At 45.5% G+C, this 22,707-nt stretch overlaps 1 protein-coding gene across 4 annotated transcripts in view; it reads right to left on the bottom strand.

The window, feature by feature from the left end:
- The window catches only part of kiz (kizuna centrosomal protein), a 342,742-nt gene extending 320,212 nt beyond the window's left edge, over nucleotides 1–22,530 (bottom strand). The window contains exon 1 of one of the 4 annotated variants that reach the window (XM_072505712.1): nucleotides 22,426–22,530. In XM_072505712.1, the coding sequence (XP_072361813.1) occupies nucleotides 22,426–22,490 (65 nt within the window). In that variant the 5' untranslated portion in view covers nucleotides 22,491–22,530. Of the gene's footprint in view, nucleotides 1–21,935; nucleotides 22,031–22,425 lie in introns of those variants that run through there. The other 3 variants (XM_072505702.1, XM_072505723.1, XM_072505696.1) reach the window with 3 other exon arrangements.
- Nucleotides 22,531–22,707: the final 177 nt, after the last annotated feature.

Genomic DNA, 22,707 nt, shown 5'->3' with positions numbered 1-22,707 from the left:
CACCGATCTGTGATAATCTTAAGTTTACACCAGGGAGGGATGGATGTGAGGGTTCAGGGCTGGCGGCAGGCAGGGATTGAGCAATTTGGTGACTTGTTTGTAGGGGACAGTTTCGCGAAATTGGGAGGGCCTGGAGGAAGAGTATGAGCTCCCAGGGGCAACAGCGTCAGGTACCTGCAGGTTCATGATTTTGTGAAGAGAGAGGTGCCGTCCTTTCCTGAATCACTGCCCTTGGGATTGCAAGACAAGGTGCTGTCGAAGGAGGAGATAGGGAAGGGGAAGGTGTCTCAGGTCTACAAGGAGCTGATGGATTGGGAGGGGGTCAGGTGGGGGATATAACGCAGAAGTGGGAGGAGGAGCTGGGTGGGGAGGTGGAAGCTGGGACGTGGGTTGAGGCCCTGCGGAGGGTGAATGGGTCCTCGTTGCATGTGAGGCTAAGCCTCATCTAGTTTAAAGTACTCCACAAGGCACATATGACTGTAGCGCAGATGAATAGATTTTTAGAGGGGGTAGAGGTTAAGTGTGGGCGGTGCGCGGGGTAGCCCGTGAATCAAGTCCCCATGTTTTGGGCATGTCCGAAGCTGAAGGGGCTCTGGCAGGGCTTTGCAGACGTAATGTCCGAGGTGCTGGAGATGAAGGTGGCCCCGAGTCCAGAGATAGCGATATTTGGGGTTTCGGAAGACCCGGGAGTGCAGGGGGCAAGAGAGGCCTATATCTTGGCCTTTGCCTACCTGACAGCCCGAAGATGGATCTTACTTGAATGGAGGGACCCGGAGCCGCCAAAAGCAGGGGTGTGGGTGAGTGACCTGGCGGAATTCCTGAGGGTGGAAAAAGTCAAGTTCGTCCTGAGGGTGGTGGTTTGATGGGTTTGCTTGGAGGTGAAAGCCGTTCATTAACTTCTTTAAGGAGGATTGCGAAGTCAGCAAATGGGGAGGGAGGGAAGGGGGGGGGGGGGGAAGTGGGTTAAAATGGGGAAGGCAGGATGGGTGGAAGGGGTGAGAGTAGGGAGCGGGGGGGGGGGGGGGGAAAGAGGGGGAAAGTGGGTGTTGATTATTTATAATTTTGTATAATTTTGCTTCTGTTTCGGTTTGTTTTTTATGAAAATGCCTGAATAAAATATTTGTTTTCAAAAAGGTTTTTCATTAAGGTTGATCAGGCAGCGTATTAACTAGTGGTGAAGTTAAAAGAACAGCAAAAGTTACAAGACCAGTCCAGAGTTGTCTACAGAATTTCTGACTGTAATGACATAGTTGCTGAGATCAGAGAAGCATGCTGATTTTTATTTTCACATAGATTGGAAGAATACATCAAGCAGTAAAGACAACAAATTTATTGATCATATCAAAGACAATTTTCTAGAACAGGGCTAATAACAGACAAGGGAACAAACAGTCCATACCAGATTTAATGAAGAATAACAATTAGTTAATTAATTTGACAATAAGGAAAAAATTTGTAAACAGTAACAAATTTGTCATTAGGTTTTGGAAAGAGCAGAAAGAGTCACAAATCAAGGTTTTAAATTTTAAGTAAGTCGGACTTTGATGGAATGAGAAATGAATTGATTACAAAAAAAAGCGAGCTGAACTCCTTTCTCTATGTGTCTAGCAATGCTGGTCATCTGTTGTATCTGGGAGTAATTATGAAAGAGCATAATTGAAGTGGCAACAATGTATAATGTAACTATGTGTCTACTAATTCACTTAATTACATCTGTCCATTTTACAGCTGGTGCTTTCACCATCTCGAAGAAATGTTGGTCAAAACCTTGGCCAGCACAATTAGACATGGCTTCAGCATAATTGATCTCACCCCCCATTAATAGCTCAATCATTCTATTCACATTATAAACAAGGCACAACTTAAAACAATATGCGGTTTAATCAAATTTATAAATGGCTACACACTTATCCCATTTCCAAATGTAATCTTTCTTTTGGACATTTTAAATTTCATGGCCATTTTCTGCTTTCTGATTTTCTCTAATTTCAGGCAATTTAGACCAGTCAGCTGGCCAAAATCTGGTCAAAGGAGGAGGTAGGTTGGTTTAAGGAGAAGCTTCCGAAGTTTAGAACCAAGATTGCTGACGGTTTTTATACATATAGAACAATAAAGGAGAAAAAGATCTCATTATATTGACTGCTTCCTTCCTGAATTTCTTTCAGATCGGGGGTCTAGAACCAGGAAACAGTCTTAGAATAAGAGGCAGACCACTTAGGACTGAGATGAGGAGGAATTTATTCACTTGGGAGGGTGGTGAATCTTTGGAATTCTCTGCCCGAGAAGGCTCAGTCATTGAGTATATTCAAGACTGAGATCAATAGATTTCTAGATATTTAAACACATCAAGTGATGTAGGGATAGTGCAAAAGATAGTTTTGAAATGAAAGACCAGACAGGATCCAAGGCGGAGTGGGCTTAAAGTGCTGAATGGCCTACTCCTGCTCCTATTTCTTTTGTTCTAAATATTAGGTTAAATGGACAAGTTGAGTGAGTGGGTAAATGAATGTCAGATGCAGTATAATTTGGATAAATGCGAGGTTATCCACTTTGGTAGCTACAACGGGAAGAAAGACTATTATCTGAATGGCCATAAATTAGGAAAGGGGCATGTGCAACGAGACCTGGGTGTCCTCATACACCAGTCCCTGAAGATTACCATGCAGGTACAGCAGGCAGTAAAGAAGGCAAATGGTATGCTTTTCCTTCATTGCAAGAGGACTCGAGAAAAGGAGCAGGGATGTCTTGCTGCAATTATACAGGGCTTTGCTAAGGCCACACCTGGAATATGATGTGCAGTTTTGGTCTCCTCATCTGAGAAAGGATATTCTTGCTATAGAGGGATTGCAGCGAAGGTTTATCAGACTGGTTCCTAGGATGGCGAGACTGACGTACGAGGAGAGTTTCAGTCAGTTCGGATTGTATTTGCTGGAGTTCAGAAGAATAAAGGGGGCTCTCATAGAAACCTATAAAATTCTAACAGGACTAGACAGTGTAGATTCAAGAAGGATGTTTCCGATGCACCTGCCATTCATTTGCCCACTCACTCAACTCCCGATGGTGGGGGTGTCCAGAACCAGGGGTCACAGTTTGAGGATATGGGGGAGACAATTTGGGATAGAGATGAGGAGAACTTTCTTCACCTAGAGAGTGGTCGGCCTGTGGAATTTGTTACCACAGGAAGTAGTTGAGGGCAAAATATGGTATGTTTTCAAAAATAAGTTAGATATAGCACTTGGGGTGAAGGGGATCTAAGAATATGGGGAGAAAGCGGGATTAGGCTATTGAGTTGGATGACCAACCATGATCATAATGAATGGCAGAGCAGGCTCGAAGGGCCGAATCGCCTCCTCCTGCTCCAATTAATGGATGGGCAGGTTTAAAGGGCCTCCTCCTGCTCCTATTTTCTATGTTTCTATGCTTGTAATTCTGGGTGTGACGAATAGTTGGCATTAGCTAAAGCAGCTGGAATATTATACTGAGCAACACTTTCTTTGTCAACTTATAGGCTATGCCATGAAATAATCATACATAATATCTGCTGCTACTATGATTTCTAGGGTATCACTGACTTTTTTTGGCCTGAATAGCACATATATAAAATTTTGTATTTCAAACACTTTTTGCTCAAAGTAAAGGGCAGTTTGATCTCTACAGACAAAATATATATCCAGACAATTAAATATTTTGGATATTCGGAATATATATGAAACTTGAACTGTATATTGAATTCATAATAGAAAAATTAAGTTGTGCTTTTCTCATTGGCCCAAATAAGCAAAATGGTTACACTGATGCATTGAAATATCGATCACTGAATATCTCAAAATATAAAAACTTCAAATGCTACAATTAATTATACTATTTTTTTTTGCAAAATGATTCCAACCACCATTTTTGGACCATTATCATTACAGGGATATATACATATAATTCCCACCAAAATATCAAAGCTGTCAACACGGTTACCATGGGCGAAATTCTCCGGTATCGGCGCGACGTCCGCCGACCGGGACCAAAAACGGCACAAATCAGTCGGGCATCGCGCCGCCCCAAAGGTGCGGAATCCTCCGCATCTTGAGGGGCCGAGCCCTAACCTTGAGGGGCTAGGCCCGCGCCGGACTGATTTCTGCCCCGCCAGCTGGCAGAAGAGCCCCGCCAGCTGGCGCGGAAATTACATTGCCGGGCGGCGCATGCGCGGGAGCATTAGCGGCCGCTCACGGCATCCCCGCCCATGCGCTGTGGAGGGAGTCTCTTCCGCCTCCGCCAAGGTGGAGACCGTGGCGAAGGCGGAAGGAAAAGAGTGCCCCCACGGCACAGGCCCGCCCGCGGATCGGTGGGCCCCGATCGCGGGCCAGGCCACCGTGGGGGCACCCCCCCCGGGGCCAGATCGCCCCACGCCCCCCCCCCCAGGACCCCGGAGTCCGCCCGCACCGCCTTGTCCCGCCGGTAAGGTAGGTGGTTTAATCCACGCCGGCGGGACAAGCATTTTAGCAGCTGGACTTCGGCCCTTCCGGGCCGGAGAATCGCGGGGGGGGGGGGGCCCGCCAACCGACGCGGCGCGATTCCCGCCCCCGCTGAATCTCCAGTGCCGGAGAATTCAGCAACCGGCGGGGGCGGGATTCACGCCAGCCCCCGGCGATTCTCCGACCCGGTGGGGGGTCGGAGAATCTCGCCCCTGATCCCTAAACAATTTCTCTCCAGAGACCATATTGTGTCTTGAGCACTTGGTATTCACTTTGCATCCTTGCCTGAAACTTAATTTATTTCCAAGTTCCAGACTATTACCCAGAAGGTACCTGAAGAGGCAATACAAATGCTACTCCTCTCATCCAACAAAACACTGCTCACTAATTTCTGAACCAGTACATGCTTCATAGTTCTGTGTTCTAATCAGTTTGCGTCCAAACTTTTAAATTAACTTTCTTCCTCTAAACTACGACTCTGTCCTCCATTAACAACTGAGGTTGCTAATACCGTGCAACTTATTTACGACTATACCATGTAGCATTTTGTTCAACCTGCACAAAAAATCTTCATTAACAATGACTTGATTGTCTACTTTCGACATGCATACACCACAGCAAATTAAATGGCTTTTTGTCTTGTGGCACAGTTCTGCCAATTATATACCCTGAACATATCCTCAAGCAGACAGTTGCAAGTGTCAAATCAGTATGCTCATGAAACCCTCACTAATTTGTACCTCCAAGCCGATGTTGGTGCCTTCATTCATGATATCTAGGAGTCAGTTTAATATCTAAAAAGGGGGGCCCAAGTATTATTTTCAATTTCAGTCGCAACTCCAGCAGCAGGCTTTGATGAGAATTTCAAGGGTACTGATAAGGGATGAAGTTCATTCCAGTTTTAATTGGAAAACATGTGATTGAGCAGTTACAGGGCAGCACAGTGGTGCAGTGGTTAGCAATGCTGCCTCACGGCGCCAAGGTCCCAGGTTCGATCCCGGCTCTGGGTCACTGACCGTGTGAAGTTTGCACATTCTCCCCATGTTTGCGTGGGTTTCGCCCCCACAACCCAAAGATGTGCGGGGTAGGTGGATTGGCCACATTAAATTGCCCCTTAATTGGAAAAAATGAATTGGATACACTAAATTTATTTTTAAAAAGTGATTGAGCATTTAGATCTGAATTTAACTATGTTTAGAATTTGAATTCTAAATAGCTTGCCTTTTTTAAAAAATGGTACATTTTGAAGTTTTGCGCACAATAAATTGGAGGATATGGAATTTTATAGAAATGGTATTATATCATGTAATATATGATTTATTATTCTGTTGCTGAGATGCAGATGTGTGTAACATGGTGTGTCCCGTTCGTGACACAAGATCTAATTGCTGTGCCTTCCTATAGTCTAAAATGGTTGGTAACATCTCATACCCAAGTCAGAAAGTCAGAAATTCAAAGCCCATGCCAAGTCTTCAGTACATTATTGTTATAACCTGCCTACTTACCATTGGCAGGGGATTAATGACAATCCCACAATCCTGTGGGAGTATGAGCTTCCCCAATGAGGGGGGCGGAGAAACCATTAGTAAACTCCAAGTATAAATAAAGCTGGCCAGTTTGGAAACAGCAGGAAGGAGTGTGCAGCAAGGGAAGTTGCTGCTGCTGTATATATATATATATATATATATATATATATATATATATGTTATTGTAAATAAATGTTATTACTTTGTATCCTTAAAACTCGTGCTGGATTCTTCGTGGTCCTCACAAAAATTATCAATGTTGATACAAGTTTGTTGTCCTCCACTGTGGATTTGTAGCATGTGTGAGCAAGGAAAGCAGCAAGAAGGGTCTTCAACCAAACAGATTGAAGAATACCCACAGAGGCACGTAGGCTGCAAAGGAGGGAACAAGAAAGGAAATATAACTTAAATTCAAAGCATTGTGGGGACGACACGGTGGCGCAGTGGTGAGCACCATTGCCTCATGACGACAAGGACCCTGGTCACTATCCGTGTGGAGTTTGCACATTCTCCCTGTGTCTGCGTGGGTCTCACCCCCACAACCCTAAAGATGCGCAGGGTAGGTGGATTCGCCACACTAAATTGCCCCTTTACCAGAAAAAAATAATTGGATACTCTAAAAAAAAAAATTAAATTATTGTTGTTACACATTGGAAATCCTTGTGCTGATTATAACTTCTTTAAGAACTGTTATGACCTGCCTGCTTACCATTGGCTGGGGACTAATGACAATCCCACAATCCTGTGGGAGTATGAGCTTCCCCAATGAAGGGGGCGGAGAAACCATTAGTAAACTCCAAGTATAAATAAAGCTGGCCAGTTTAGGAACCAGCAGGAAGGAGTGTGCAGCAAGGGAAGTTGGTGCTGCTGTTATATATATATATATATATATATATATATGTTATTGTAAATAAATGTTATTACTTTGTATCCTTAAACTCATGCTGGATTCTTCGTGGCCCTTACAAAACTGGCGACGAGGGTTAAAGTGAATAGCTGTCTACACTGCTGAAGCCACCTCCCTGGATTTTTGTTGGATACAGGTTGGAAGTTGTTTTCTATTATACCATGCCTCTGTACGGACGTTTGGATGTTTTTGATGCTGTGCTGGAAAGCTGGAACCAGTACGCACAATGGATGCGTTACTATTTCCGGGCAAACAATATCACCGAAAACGAGCGCCAGGTGGTCATATTGCTCACCGCCTGCGGCCCGCATACGTTTGGGGTGATTAGGAGCCTTACGTACCCAGCTGCGCCGGACACCAAAACGTTTGATGAACTTGTGAATATAGTGGGGTAACATTTTAACCCAACCCCGTCCACGATAGTCCAGCGTTACCGGTTTAATACCGCTGAGAGGACCCCTGAAGAATCCCTTGCCGATTTTCGATCCAGGCTACGCAGGATTGTGGAGTACTGTGACTATGGTGCGACCTTGTCAGAAATGTTATGCGACCGTTTGGTTTGCGGTATTAACAATGCGGCCACCCAGAGAAAGTTGTTAGCTGAGCCAACATTGACTTTTCAACAGGCAATTCAAATAGTATTGTCCCGAGAGAGCGCAGAACGAGGAGTGCAGGAGCTACAGGGAATGGAAGTGCATGCCTTGGGGCGCAACCCCTTCCATCCGAAAACGTCCCCCTGTGCTCCTGCGGTACCTTGGGCGAGGCGACGTCCGGACCGACGCCAGTGGCCGTCGGACATTCCTCCCCGAAGGGACCCTTCTCCAGAACCAATGGATGAGGAGCCATTTCCGTGTCAAACTTGTAGGCGCCGACCCCGTCGCAGACGCCGGTCCTGGGGGCGCCAGAGGCACCGTCGTTCCGACCTAAACTGGGACCAGCCCAGTGGCCGTAACTGGGACCAGCCCAGGGGCCGTACCTTCCATGTGGATGAACCTGCGGCGACTACTCCTGAGGATGTGGAGACGGAGGACGACTGCCTGCGGCTGCATTGTGTGGCAGCTCCCCATGTGGCCCCCATTAAGGTGACAGTACTGGTCAATGGTCACCTGCTTTAGATGGAGTTGGACACTGGCGCAGCGGTCTCCGTGATCGCCCAGAGGACATTCGACCGCATCAAGCAGGGTATACAGACCCTTACATTAACCGACTCACAGGCCAGGTTGGCCACCTACACGGGGGAACCACTGGACATTGCAGGAACTACAATGACCCCTGTTGTTTATGGACGCCAGGAGGGGCGTTTCCCACTTATCGTGGTGCGCAGCCATGGGCCCAGCCTGTTGGGTCGGGACTGGTTGCGCCATTTGCGGTTGCAATGGCAGCACATCCTCCAAACAGTTTCTGAAGGGTTGACTGAGGTGCTAGGACGATACCCAGATGTATTCCAGCCTGGTTTGGGGAAAATAAAAGGGGCCGTAGCCCGTATCCAAGTCGAACCAGGAGCCACGCCGCGCTATTTCCGGGCGCGCCCGGTGCCTTACACCTTGCTCGAGAAGGTAGAAGGGGAGCTCACTCGTTTGGGTATTATCAGGCCCGTCCATTTTGCTGACTGGGCAGCACCAATTGTACCTGTAATGAAGCCAGATGCCACAGTTCGCTTGTGTGGCGACTATAAACTTACAGTGAATACGGCTTCCCGACTCGACCGATATCCAATGCCTCGCATAGAGGATCTCTACGCGAAGCTTGCAGGTGGACTCTCGTTCACAAAATTAGATATGAGTCACGCCTACCTGCAGTTGGAGCTGGACCCTGCCTCCCGACCATATGTAACGATTAATACACACCGGGGCCTGTATGAATATACACGGTTGCCCTTTGGAGTATCCTCTGCCTGTGCTATTTTTCAATGTGTTATGGAGGGCATTTTGAGAGGTTTACCACGTGTTGCTGTCTACTTAGATGACGTTTTGATTACAGGGACGCCGGAGCAGGAACATTTGGAAAATCTGGAGGCTGTCCTTAGACGCTTTTCGGAGGCTGGAGTCCGTTTACCTCGCACAAAGTGCATATTTCAGGCAAGAGAAGTAGTCTACCTAGGTTATCGGGTGGACCGCGAAGGTTTGCACCCCGTCGCAGAGAAGGTGCGCACGATTCAACAGGCCCCCGCCCCAACTGACACTTCGCATCTTCGTTCTTTTCTCGGTCTCGTAAACTATTACGGGAAGTTCCTCCCCAATCTGGCAACTATGCTGGCCCCATTGCACCTTCTGCTAAAGAAAAATCACACCTGGGTTTGGGGTCAGCCGCAAGAAACCGCTTTCCGGCGGGTAAAGCAACAATTGTCGTCGTCTGGGTTACTAACCCACTATGATCCTGGAAAGCCTTTGCTCGTCACATGTGATGCATCCCCGTATGGTATTGGGGCCGTCCTGTCCCACAAGATGGAGAACGGGGCCGAGCGACCGATAGCTTTCGCCTCCCGCACATTGACTGCAGCGGAGAAAAAGTACACGCAGATCGAGAAGGAGGGCCTGGCAGTGGTCTTTGCGGTGAAACACTTCCACCAGTACGTGTATGGCCGCCATTTCACTATCATGACTGATCATAAGCCTCTGCTGGGACTTTTCAGAGAGGATAAGCCAATACCGCCCATTGCTTCCACACGGATCCAGCACTGGGCTTTGTTGCTTGCTGCATACGAGTATTCTCTGGAGCACAAACCAGGGACGCAGATAGCAAATGCCGACGCACTGAGCCGATTGCCTGTATCGACCGGTCCCATGTCGACCCCCACGACCGGTGAGGTGGTTGCAACCCTAAATTTTATGGACACCTTGCCTGTCACGGCATCACAGATCCGTGAGTGGACCCAGACGGAGCCAGTCCTGTCAAAGGTTCGGCACATAGTCCTATATGGTGGGCAGCATAGACAGCTGCCAGGCGAGTTGCGGGCATTTTCCTCCAAGCTGTCAGAATTCAGCGTGGAAGACGGCATCCTCTTGTGGGGGTCGCGTGTGATTGTCCCGGAAAAAGGCCAGGAGCTGATACTAAGAGGCTTGCACAATGGGCATCTAGGTGTGACCAAAATGAAAATGTTGGCCCGGAGTTATGTCTGGTGGCCAGGCCTCGACGCCGACATTGAGAAGGTGGCCCAAAACTGCTCCATTTGCCAGGAGCATCAGAGGCTTCCGCCGGCCGCACCCCTACATCACTGGGAATGGCCAGGATGGCATTGGGCATTCTTGCATGCAGATTTCGCAGGCCCTTTTCAAGGATCTATGTTCCTTCTATTAATCGACGCCCAGTCTAAATGGCTAGAGGTGCATAAGATGCAGGGGACAACGTCCTGCGCAACAATTGAAAAGATGCGTTTGTCCTTTAGCACGCATGGCCTCCCCGAGGTGCTGGTCACAGATAGCGGCACTCCATTCACGAGTGAGGAGTTTGCGAGGTTCATGAAGATGAACGGCATACGCCATATCCGCACTGCCCCTTACCACCCGGCTTCAAATGGGTTGGCAGAGCACGCAGTGCAGACATTCAAAAGAGGACTAAAGAAGCAGTCTTCCGGATCAATGGACACGAGACTGGCTCGCTTTTTGTTTACGTATAGGACCACCCCCCATGCGGTGACTGGGGTAGCTCCCGCAGAACTCCTGATGGGCCGGAGACTTCGCACCCGCCTTAGTATGGTTTTCCTGGACATTGGCGCAAAAGTACGCCGCACACAAGAACGGCAGGGACAGGGATTTTCTCGGCATCGGCCGATTCGGCAGTTTGCGCCCGGTGACCCAGTGTTCGTTCGGAATTTTGCTGGTGGTGCCCAGTGGGTTCCTGCCGTAATCTTTCGCCAAACGGGCCCTCTCTCTTACCAGGTGCAAGCCCAGGGTCGTCTCCAGCGCAAACATGTAGACCACGTTCGGTCCAGAAGACTATCCCCTCAAAAGATTCCCCGCCCCCGGAGCTCATTTCTACAGCCGCAGAGACCAAAGACAAGGGAAGGTAGTCCTCACAATCTTCCACTGGTGCCTCACTCAAAGCCTGCGCAGGTCGTTACAGAACCGAATGGAGATAGAGACGCTGACATGACGGAGGCAGCAGACTCTGACTCCGAGATGGAGACACAGGACGCATCAGAGGGGGAATCCTCGGGTTCACGGGCCGTGGATGTACAACCGTTACGCCGTTCATCACGGAAGCGCCGGTCTCCGTCTCGTTACACGCCGCCTGATTCAGCGTCGCGTGCAAATGGTGTCCGGCCTGCGGCAAAACGAGTCCGACGCCCTCCTTCGCCAGGGTCTTCGGTGGATTCCTTGGACTTTGGGGGGGGGGGGGGGAGGGATGTTATAACCTGCCTGCTTACCATTGGCTGGGGACTAATGACAATCCCACAATCCTGTGGGAGTATGAGCTTCCCCAATGAGGGGGGCGGAGAAACCATTAGTAAACTCCAAGAATAAATAAAGCTGGCCAGTTTAGGAACCAGCAGGAAGGAGTGTGCAGCAAGGGACGTTGCTGCTGCTGTTATATATATACATATATATATATATATATATATATATATATGTTATTGTAAATAAATGTTATTACTTTGTATCCTTAAACTCGTGCTGGATTCTTCGTAGTCCTTACAAAAACAACACACAATGTAAACACCCACTCGCATTAAGAAATGATTTAACTCGTTGATCAGCATTAGTTTCCTCTTGGAATGCATGCAAGCCAAGTGCACATGTATTAAAACGGCAGGGCATGAATCTCAGATTTCCTTTTTTTTTTCTTATGAGTACTGTGAATAGTCTCTGCTTCACTGTTCCTTAAAGCTATTGACTGCAGTCATAGAACACACTTGCACAAGTTATTAAGAGACTGTCCATTCCTGCTATCCAAATATAATTGTGTCGCTTTAGCAATTGTGGAGTCACAGACGAATATGCCAATCAGTTTATAGTTTCAGTGTGTGGTGACCTTCAGTTCAACTTAAAAATAATCAGTTGGAAACAGAATAGTAATTATAGTTATGGAAGAGCATTCATATTCACTTGGTCTTTGGAAATTCACCAACTAAAATGCAAATATCTCACCCTAAAGTCTAGACTAGTGAGTGTTGAAAGCCTTCTAGCTTCCAGTAGGATTCAGATGCAACCTTGTGATCAAATAGACTTCCAGGGATATCAGCTATGTGCCACTCCTATGGAAGATCAGCAGTGTGCTCAGATATTTTTTCAATTGTTACTTAGCCCATAAACCTTGACTAACAAGAAAGTTGAGAATTGGAGGGAACAAATAGGATTATATTTTACCTGAGCTTTTTTGTTAAATAGCTATTATTGCTGAAGAGCAAATATAATTAGAGTGACAGAAAACTTTCACTTTAAATTTAAAAAAATACAGTCTATGTATACACATCATCATGCATATCTAGTTATGTCTGTCACACAAGGTTCGGTCACATTTCATAGAAAAAAATAACTAAGAAAACTAAAAATAACTAACTAGTTACCTAAATCTTCGAAGTGTAACTGCATTGTAACATACTCCACAGCTCACTTGTCATCTTATGCATAATCGAAAGCTCAATTCTTGAACAAAAACTGAAAGTGACTTTAACTGCAATTGTAAATGTTTAACAAACTCTGTCCCAGAATCATATAATGATTTGTACATTGACAATAATATTAAGAATATACAAGTTTATCTTTACATAAGGTATTTATTTAAAATCTTATCACTGGGCGGCATGGTAGAGCAGTGGTTAGCACTGCTGCCTCATGGCGCCGTGGACCCGAGTTCGATCCCGACCCCAGGTCACTGTCCGTGTGGAGTTTGCATATTCTCCCCATGTCTCGGTAGGTCTCACCCCCACAACCCAAAGATGTGCAGGGTAGGTGGGATTTCCCCCCCTAAATTGCTCCTTAATTGGGGGAAAAAAGAATTGGGTACTTTAAATTTTTTTTTAAAATCTTATCACATCTCTCAGGATTTCTGAAGGTTCTTCAATGAATTATTCCTTTGTAGGCGATTGCAGGAGGTATTTTGCTCAAAGCAAGATCTCAAAAAGAGCACTGACATTAATGGTTAGTTAATCAATAAGGATCTTTATGAGCCAAGAATATTGGCCCCATACAATTCTTCTACAATGCTAAAGATCTTTAGCTTCCACATTTTACAGATCTCATTTTAATGTCTAGGTCAAAGAACAGCTACCTGCAACAGTACAGCACTCAATAAGTATCACACTGAAATGTCCACCTAAGTTATCTGCATATGCCCTTAAATAGAGCTTTCAGCCTTTTCTATCTTCCGACCCAAAGGCAAACGTTCTACCAAGTGGGAGAAAGTGGCGTAAATCAAATTTATTCACCAAGAATCATCACGAAATAACCATGACATGTATTTTGTCAGCTAGTTCAACTGCTGTTTAATTCCCTGCTATCTTACCAAAGTATTTTTGGGGCAGCACGGTGGCGCAGTGGTTAGCCCTGTTGCCTCACGGCGCTCAGGATCCGGATTTGATCCCGGCTCCAGGTCACTGTCTGTGTGGATTTTGCACATTCTTCCCGTTGTTAAGTAATGGGTTAAGAGACATTGCAATTAATTGTCTCATTTATGTTAAGTATACATTAATTGACACTGATATGTAAAGGGGCTTCAGGTGGCCTCTGTCAGGTGGTGTGTTGTTAAGAGTTTTGTGCAGAGGCTGTGGAAGTGAAATAAATGGTGTTTGGTGAAAAGGAACAAGAACTTTAGACTCTTCATTTCACAGCAACTAAAACGCCTAACACTCGTGTTTGCATGGGTCTCACCTCCACAACTCAAAGTTGTGCAGGGTCGGTGGATTGGTCACGCTAAATTGCACCTTAATTGGAAAAAAATCATTGGGTACTCTAAATTTATTTTTAAAAGAATGGAAAAAAATCTTACCAAAGTATTTGTATACTTGAGCATACCTTCAAAATATTAAACAAATGTTTTATGTGAATAAAAGTATATTTTACATGCTTTCACCTGTTTCACCAAATGCTGCAGTTGAAACTATAACTTGCATGTCTCCATTTAAGTTTGAAAGGACATGGATTATAAGGGTAGGAAAATTCCATGTGAACAAGCGTACAAACAACAGAATGCAGAGGCAAAGATTGTACGCGCAATTTAATGGGAAAAATAAAAGAGTTCCATTTAGGGCCCAAACAGTGGGGTGCTTCTCGGCGCTGCACCCCCACTATTAAACGGGAGTTTGGTTTTCTTGGGGGGGCCTCAGCGGGGAATGCCGCACCGAGGCCACACTTACCTTCATTTCCTGCACTGACGAGCTGCCCCAATCTCTCGAACCCCCACCGCGGCCTCCTGATGAACCCCCCCCCTCCATGCCCCAACTTACTGATTAAGGGGTCCTCAAGTCCCCTGACCCCACTTCAGAAGGGCAGGGCACTCCTAGAGCCAATCCCCTGCATGGGTAACCTGGCACTCAGGCACCTTGACACTGCCAATCTCACACCCTGGCAGTGCCACCTGGGCCTCTCACGAGATTTAACGGCCTTGTTGCAACACCGAAATGGATGCGACTAGGCCGTTCGATTGGGCCCTACATTAAAATTTTATGTAACTAGAGCTTGAATAGTAACTAACTCTCTTTTCCTGATGCTGACAAACCCATTGTAGGATCCAGCTCCACCAGCAACAGAAAAACACAAATACCTGATTCAAGATGCCACTGCTCATGTGGGTCTGGACAGTGAATATCGGCCATCACATTCAATGTCCACTGTGCTGCACATTCAGAAGTACTAGAATGTGGTCAAGAGCAAGAAACCTAGTTAACATTTCCCTAATCCTAGAACAACAAGGCAATTGCATGTCATTTGAGCTGAAATTGTCTCATTCAGCATTGACGAAGGATCAAAACTACACTACCTTAACATGCAAAGATCACCCCTACAACATTTTTAAAATAAATGTAGAGTACCCAATTCATTTTTTTCCAATTAAGGGGCAATTTAGCGTGGCCAATCCACCTACCCTGCACATCTTTGGGTTGTGGGGGCGAAGCCCATGCAAACATGGGGAGAATGCGCAAACTCCACCGCTACAACATTTGTCCAATGAATCAGCAAATAATTTATTTCAGAATTAAAGTGCTTTGTGATTTAAGCAACTCTATCTATTAGACATGTACTATTTGTCAGTGATGCTAACTCCAGGTGAGTCCAAAAAGAAAAGGAAAATCTGTGGACTACTTCAAAGAATCCCGAAAGTCGAGAATGCATCAACCCTTTGAAAGAGCAGCCTTCCAAGACCAACTCCCCCACCCTATCCCCTTAACCCCATCTAACCTGCACATTCCTGGACACTAAGGGGCAATTTATATCATGGTCAAACCACCTAACCTGCCCAGTCTTTCAAGGAAAATTCAAGGAATCTTTTCTTTTGATTCCTTAAAGCAATCAAATAAGCTACACAAAATAATGATTACTTGTGATGCATCATCATACACTAATCTACATGTTCCCCTATTTGTTCCTATTTGCTTAAGGGGCTGTAAAGACCTACTTCTGCTGCTGCTCAAATATTGTATGTCTGTCTGAGGTGGGTAGCCACAGTAGTCACATTAAGTCCATGGGAAGCAGTAAGCGCCATTTCTTGTAGAAATTAGTTTGTAAGGGAGCTGCATCAACACTTAACAAGAAGGGGTCTCAGCAGCCAATGGTATCAAGATGGGAGTGTCAAAAAGGGAATATCAGCAAGCACTGTTGAGACTTGATGAATTTGCTGGAGATCAATGTACTGATAACATGATCTGCAAAATCATTTTTTTAAAATAAATTTAGAGCACCAAATTATTTATTTCCAATTAAGGGGCAATTTAACGTGGCCAATCCACCCACAGACACGGGGAGAATGTACAAACTCCACACAGACTGTGACCCGGGGCCAGGATCGAACTCGGGTCCTTGGCGCCGTGAAGCAGCAGTGCTAACCACTGCACCGCCGTGCTGACCCGATCTCCACAATCATGACTTGTTGCTGATAATGTATTGAGCGCTTTTGGGCATAATTACGATGATATTTTCTGATGCCATGTGCTGTTCCATTAGATTATTTTGATATGGGTAAAATTGCTGTAACAACATTAAGTAGATTTTAAAAAACGTTTTCAAGGTACAGTATGAGTTATATGCCTGCTCGAATATGATAGAGAAGCTAGTTCTTGTAAGGGAGTTGAGGGATAAAGACAAAATGACTGTAATTGTGTGCAGGTGCTGCCATTCAACTGCTGATGAAGAACTGGAGTTTCTTCTTTATGAATTAAAAACAAGAATCTGCCAGAAATGCTCAGCAGGTCAGGTATCATCTGTGGAAAGAAAAACAGTATTAATGTTTCAGGTCTGTGCCCTTTCATCAAAACAGACTTTAATGAAAGGTCACAGACCAAAAACATCTAACTCTGTTTTTCTCTCCACAGATGCTGCCTGACCTACGTATTTCCAGCATTTTCTGTTTTCATTTCAGATTTCTAGCATCAGAAGTATTTCGCTTCTGCTTCTTCTTTTTGAAGATCAACCTCTGAGGGCATCACAAAATATTTATAAAATTTAGATCCTGTGAGAAGGATAAAACACTAACTCTTGTATTCAGTTCCATCTATTTGTGTAAATGTTTTTAACCCTTCAACAAGAAAATAAAACAGGCCTTTTCGAATAGATGTTCAAATTCTAGATTAGGTTCGTGCACAAAAAAAAGTATGAAACAAAAAATATCAAAAATTGGACAAAAATGACTAATTCATCCAACAGCTCCTCGTGCAATACAACTATTACTTCTGTTGTAATTACAGTGAGAAATTCACTTGATACATTAGCACTAATAGTGACATTTTAGTCACTGGACTTTTTTGAAAACTGATGCCATTTTTGAAATTAAAGGTTAACTGGAATTTTGCCAGAAATTTATTCAGCAAAAATGTTATGTCAATTATACTGAAAATATCCATATCTGGTAGTATATTTTAAATTGAGGATTTTAAAAATAATAAACAAGCAACAGAAATCACAAATATGTGCTTTTTGAACTATCCCTAGAACTTCTGAACATAAGTGACCTAACCACTGAGGAATCAACACTTTTGGCATCTCTTTCCCAGGATCTGAAGTTCTGACCTAAAAAGGTCTGCAGCACTTGTAGAAGGGATTAAACACTTGATTTATCTTAATTGGATAAAACATCTTCCATTTCAACTTTTTAAGATGGATATTCAAACACAAGTGGTAGTTTGCATTGATGAATCCAAGTGATTTAATCCAAGTGAACATTGGCAATATAGTTTAAAATTTGATTTAGAAGTGACACAATTAAAATACTCTCCATTAGAACCTTTAATAAACCTCAGGTTTCTACTGAATTCAGCTTTCTGTATATAAACACAGAGGAAGAATTCAGAATATCCAAATTACCTAACAGCCCGTCTTTCGGGACTTGTGGGAGGAAACCCACGCAGACACAAGGAGAATGTGCAGACTCCACACAGACAGTGACCCGGGAATCGAACCTGGGGCCCTGGAGCTGTGAAGCAACAGTGCTACCCACTGTGCTACTGTGCCATGCAGATATATAAACATCTCCTTACTAGATGTACTGTCACAACATGCATGGCTCCTTCGACATCATCTTCCAAACCACAATCTCCAATGCCGAGAAGGATAAGGGCAACAGGCAATGTGAATTTCACACCTGCAAATTACACACTCTCCAAGTTACACACCGTTCTGACTTGGAAATATATTGCTTCACAGTTGCTGGGTCAAATTCCTGGAGCGTCCTCCGTGACAACATCATGGGAGTATGTGCGCAGCAGTAACTGCAACAGTTCAGGGAGACTCACCACCATTATCTCAAGGGCAATTTTGGATGAGCAGTGGATGCCGGCCTCGTCAGCAACATCTACACTCCAGGAATTGATAATACATAAATTTTGAAGCACCTTACGATTAAAGAGTTTCTTTTCCATCGGAAAACATTCCAGTTCATTTCACAGGAACGGAACAAAACAAAATCGACCATGTCAAAGGAGGAAATAGTCGGACAGATAATTAAACAGTGAACCAAAAACTTTTTAAAGGAGCCATGAGAGTTGGAGAGGTTTAGGGAGGTAATTTCAGAGTTTAGTGCCAACACGACTGAAGACATGACCAGCACTGATTGGGCAAAGGGAGTAGGGGATGCTCAAGAAGCCAGTGTTGAAGAATTGCAGAGTTCTCAGAGGAGTATAGGGCTTAGATAATTTTTTATATTGTGGATGGAAAAGATGTTTAATAACCAGGCCAGTCAGGTTTCATTCATTTTTTTAAAACAAATTTAGTGTCCCCAATTATTTTTTTCCAATTAAGAGGCAATTTAGCTTGACCAATCCACCTACCTTGCACATCTTTGGGTTACATAGATACATAGAAGATAGGAGCAGGAGGAGGCCTTTTGGCCCTTTGAGCCTGCTCTGCCATTCATCACGATCATGGATGATCATCCAACTCAATAGCCTAATCCTGCTTTCTTCCCATAGCCTTTGATCCCATTCTCCCCAAGTGCTATATCCAGCCGCCTCTTGAATATATTCAAAGTTTTAGCATCAACTACTTCCTGGTAATGAATTCCACAGGCTCACCACTCTTTGTATGAAGAAGTGTCTCCTTATGTCTGTCCAAAATGGTTTACCCTGAATCCTCAGGCTGTGACCCCTGGTTCTGGACACACCTATCATTGGTAACATCTTCCCTGCATCGACCCTGTCTAGTCCTGTTAGAATTTTATAAGTCTCTGTGAGATCCCCCTCATTGTTCTGAACTCCAGCGAGAACAATCCCAACCTAGTCAATCTCTCCTCATATGACAGTCCCGCCATCCCTGGAATCAGTCTGGTAAACCTTCGCTGCACTCCCTCGAGAGCAAGAACATCCTTCCTCAGAGAAGGAGACCAAAACTGCACGCGATACTCCAAGTGTGGCCTCACCAAGGCACTGTACAATTGCAGCAACACATCCCGGCTTCTATACTCGAAACCATGTGCAATGAAGGCCAACATACCATTAGCCTTCTTTACCGCCTGCTGCACCTGCATGCTTATCTTCAGCGAATGGTGCACGAGGACACCCAGGTCCCACTTCACACTCTACTCTTCCAATTTACAACCATTCAGATAGTAATCTGCCTTCCTGTTTTTGCTTCCAAAATGAATAACCTCACACTTATCCAAATTATACTGCATCTGCCATTGGTTTGCCCACTCGCCCAACCTGTCCATTTCTTGCTGTAGGATCCCTGCATCCTCTTCACAATTCACCCTCCCACCTAATTTGGTGTCATCTGCAAACTTTGAGATGTTACATTTTGTTCCCTCATCCAAATCATTAATATATATTATGAATAGCTGGAGTCCCAGCACCAATCCCTGTGGTACCCCACTGGTTACTTCCTGCCAATTTGAAAAGGACCCATTAATCCCTACTCTTTGTTTCCTCTCTGCCAACCAGTTTTCTATCCACCTCAATACATTTCCCCCAATCCCATGCGCTGTAATTTTGCACAATAATCTCCGATGCGGGACTTTGTCAAATGCCTTCTGAAAGTCCAAATATACCACATCGACTGGCTCCCCCTTTTTGACTGTACTGGTTACCTCTTCAAAGAATTCCAACAGATTTGTCAAGCATGATTTTCCTTTCATAAATCCATGCTGACTCTGACAGATCCTGCCACTGCTTTCTAAACGTTCCGCTGTAAAGTCCTTGATAATGGATTCAAGCATTTTCCCCACTACCGATGTTAGGCTTACTGGTCTATAATTCCCTGCTTTCTCTCTACCTCCCTTTTTTTTTTCTTTATAAATTTAGAGTACCCAATTCATTTTTTCCAATTAAGGGGCCAATCAACCTAACATCTTTGGGCTGTGGGGGTGAAACCCACGCAAACACAGGGAGAATGTGCAAACTCCACACAGACAGTGACCCAGAGCCGGGTTCGAACCTGGGACCTCAGCGCCGTGAGGCAGCAATGCCTCTACCTCCCTTTTTGAATATCGTAGTGACATGAGCTACCCTCCAATCTGCAGGGACTCTTCCAGAATCTATCGAATCCAAGAAGATGACCACCAATGCATCCACTATTTCCAGAGCCACCTCCTTAAGCACTCTGGGATGCAGATTCTCAGGCCCTGGGGATTTATCCGCCTTCAATCCCATCAGTTTTCCCAGCACCATCTCTATACTAATGTTGATCTCCCTCAGTTCTTCCCTCTCACTAAACCTTTCATTCTCCAACATTTCAGAGATCTGATTTGTGTAATTTGTGAAGACAGAAACAAATTTTGTATTTAATTACTCAGCCATTTCTTTGTCCCTTATTATGCATTCCCCTGTTTCTGTCTGCAGTGGGCCTACATTTCTCTTTACCAAGTGAGACTCTGAATGAGACCCACGCAGAATGTGCAAACTCCACACGGACAGTGGCCCGGGGCCCGGATCGAACAAGGGTCCTCAGCGCCGTGAGACAGCAGTGCTAACCCCTGCACCACTATGCCGTCCCAATTTTCATTCATTTTGAGTGAAATCTAAGGTCCCGTCTCCATCACTACGATGTACTGGTAACACAGTGGTTAGCACTGCTGCCTCATAGCGCCGGGACCCGGCTTCGATCTGACCTTGGGTGACTGTGAGCAGTTTGCAAGTGCTCACCATGTCTGCTTGGATTTCCTCCAGGTGCTCCAGATCCTCCCACAGTCCAAAGATGTGCAGGTTAGGTTGATTGACCATGCTAAATTGCCCCCTAGAGTGTAACGGTTAGGTGGGGTTAAGGGGATAGGGCAGGAAAACGTGCCTTGGTAGGGTGCTCTTTCGGAGAATCTGTGCAAACTCGATGGCTGAATGGCTTCCTTCTGCACTGTTGAGATTCTAAAAGATCCCACGGCCCTTCTTGAATTAGTGTAGGAGACTTCTCAACTGAAAATCTGAAAAGCCAGATTGATAGATTTTTGTTACATAAGAGTATTAAGAGAAACAAAGCAAGGGAAATGGAGCAATACAAGCCAGCTCAGACCGAACCATGGGGTGGGCTCAAGGAACTAAATTGCCTTCTCTTACGTTTCCTGTGTGTCCCAGGCCATTGAGGCCTCAGGTGGTCGGGCTCAGGGGAGGGTGATACTCTGGCACTCCTGCTGCCACCTGGCCACCATGGCACTGCCAGCCTGGCACTGAAATTAAGGTAAGTGCAGCCTTGCCAGTGCATTCCTCGCCTAGACCAGTAAAAAAAAAGCAGACTCGTTCGATAGCGGGGTCGTTCTTGGCACTGCCGGTGCCAAAAAACACTTTGCTAAATGCGCCCAAAACAGAACTCTGTTTTTCCCCGTTAAATCGTGCCCATTATATTTGCTGCTCACAATGCAGTGTCCTCTACACTGGGAGGGTAAATGCAGACTTGGTGAAAACTGGTGCAGTTTACAAGTATGCCCACAACGTTCCAGTCACTTGCCATTTCAATTCACCACCTTGCTCTCACACTCACATTTCTGTCCTCAGCCTGCTGCAATGTGCAGTATGCAAACTCGGGGAACAGCACTTCATCTTCCAATTGGGCGCTTTGCAGCCTTCTGAACATTTGAGTTCAACAAACTCAGACATGAATTCTGTCCTCTATTTTGCATTTCCCCTGGTGTCGGTCTGTATCTTGTTCTTATGCTTTGTTTTCAGACATCATTGACCTTTATTCTGTTATTTTGTTTTAAGACAGCACTGACCTTTATTTTGCTATTGACATCTACTCTGGACCAATGAACATCTACTCTGGACGATCCTTTGTTCCTTTACTACTACCATTCCCCCCTTTATTTGCCCTTTGTCCCATTACATCTTTGTAACCTAATCTCCCCTGCCCTCTAAACCTATCCCTAACGATTTTGCTCCACCTCACTATCCCAACCTTTTCAACAGCACAAACCCCATGGCATTTCTGCCTCCCTTCAGTTCTGAAGTCTGTGGACTCGAAATGTTACCTGTTTCTACCTCCGCAGACGCTAGCAGGCCTGCTGAGCTTTCCCAGCACTTTCTGGGTGTATTCCTGTTTTCTCTTCATTAGTTCGATGACAGTGCTTAAAAGGGTGCTACTTCATTGATGGGAAATCACCTTGAAGTCTTAAGATGTGGAAAGTTGCTATAGAAATGCAAATTTCCCTCTATCCGCATTTGGCGTTATTTCATTTTGAAGGATAAACACAGTTCCCGCGGTGTAGATACGTTTCTAGCCTCTGCTGACGGCTCAGAACAAACTGCAAGTGGCTCCAAACCCTCGACGGGTAACAAGAGAATCAAAACCGTGAACGCGGGCACTGATGAACGTCCCACTCGAGTCCCAGGCTTCACGTGAGGCCTGCGGGGAGGTGGCCCGGTGGGGTGGGAAACAGTCAGGGAAGCCGGACCTCCGCTTCGGCTTGAGGCGACTCGGTCACGGTCCGAAAGGTGGGGAAAAGAAGACGCGAATCTCACCTGCAGTGCAACTGCCGCTGCAGTTCACCCACTTTCTCCAGGAAGGCCGGCTCACTCGCCGCCATGTTCGCTGCCGCCGGCTTGCACAGTTGCCATGGCAACCGCGTCTGGACCCGGACCCAGGCCCAGCCCGAGACCAGCAGGAGCCATCACAACAATGCTGCAGGTTCCCTTACCCAACTCACTTCCCTCCTCTCCATTCGGCCAGCTTGCCTCGCTCAGACAACATTCAGTCACCATCGGCAGAAATAACCTAAAACTAAAATGTTTAAACTGGCAGAT

This window comes from Scyliorhinus torazame, chromosome 1, assembly GCF_047496885.1.
Source record: "Scyliorhinus torazame isolate Kashiwa2021f chromosome 1, sScyTor2.1, whole genome shotgun sequence".
Lineage (NCBI taxonomy): Eukaryota > Metazoa > Chordata > Chondrichthyes > Carcharhiniformes > Scyliorhinidae > Scyliorhinus > Scyliorhinus torazame.
Note: the sequence above shows the minus strand (reverse complement) of the source record. Positions and strands in the feature narration are given on the sequence as shown.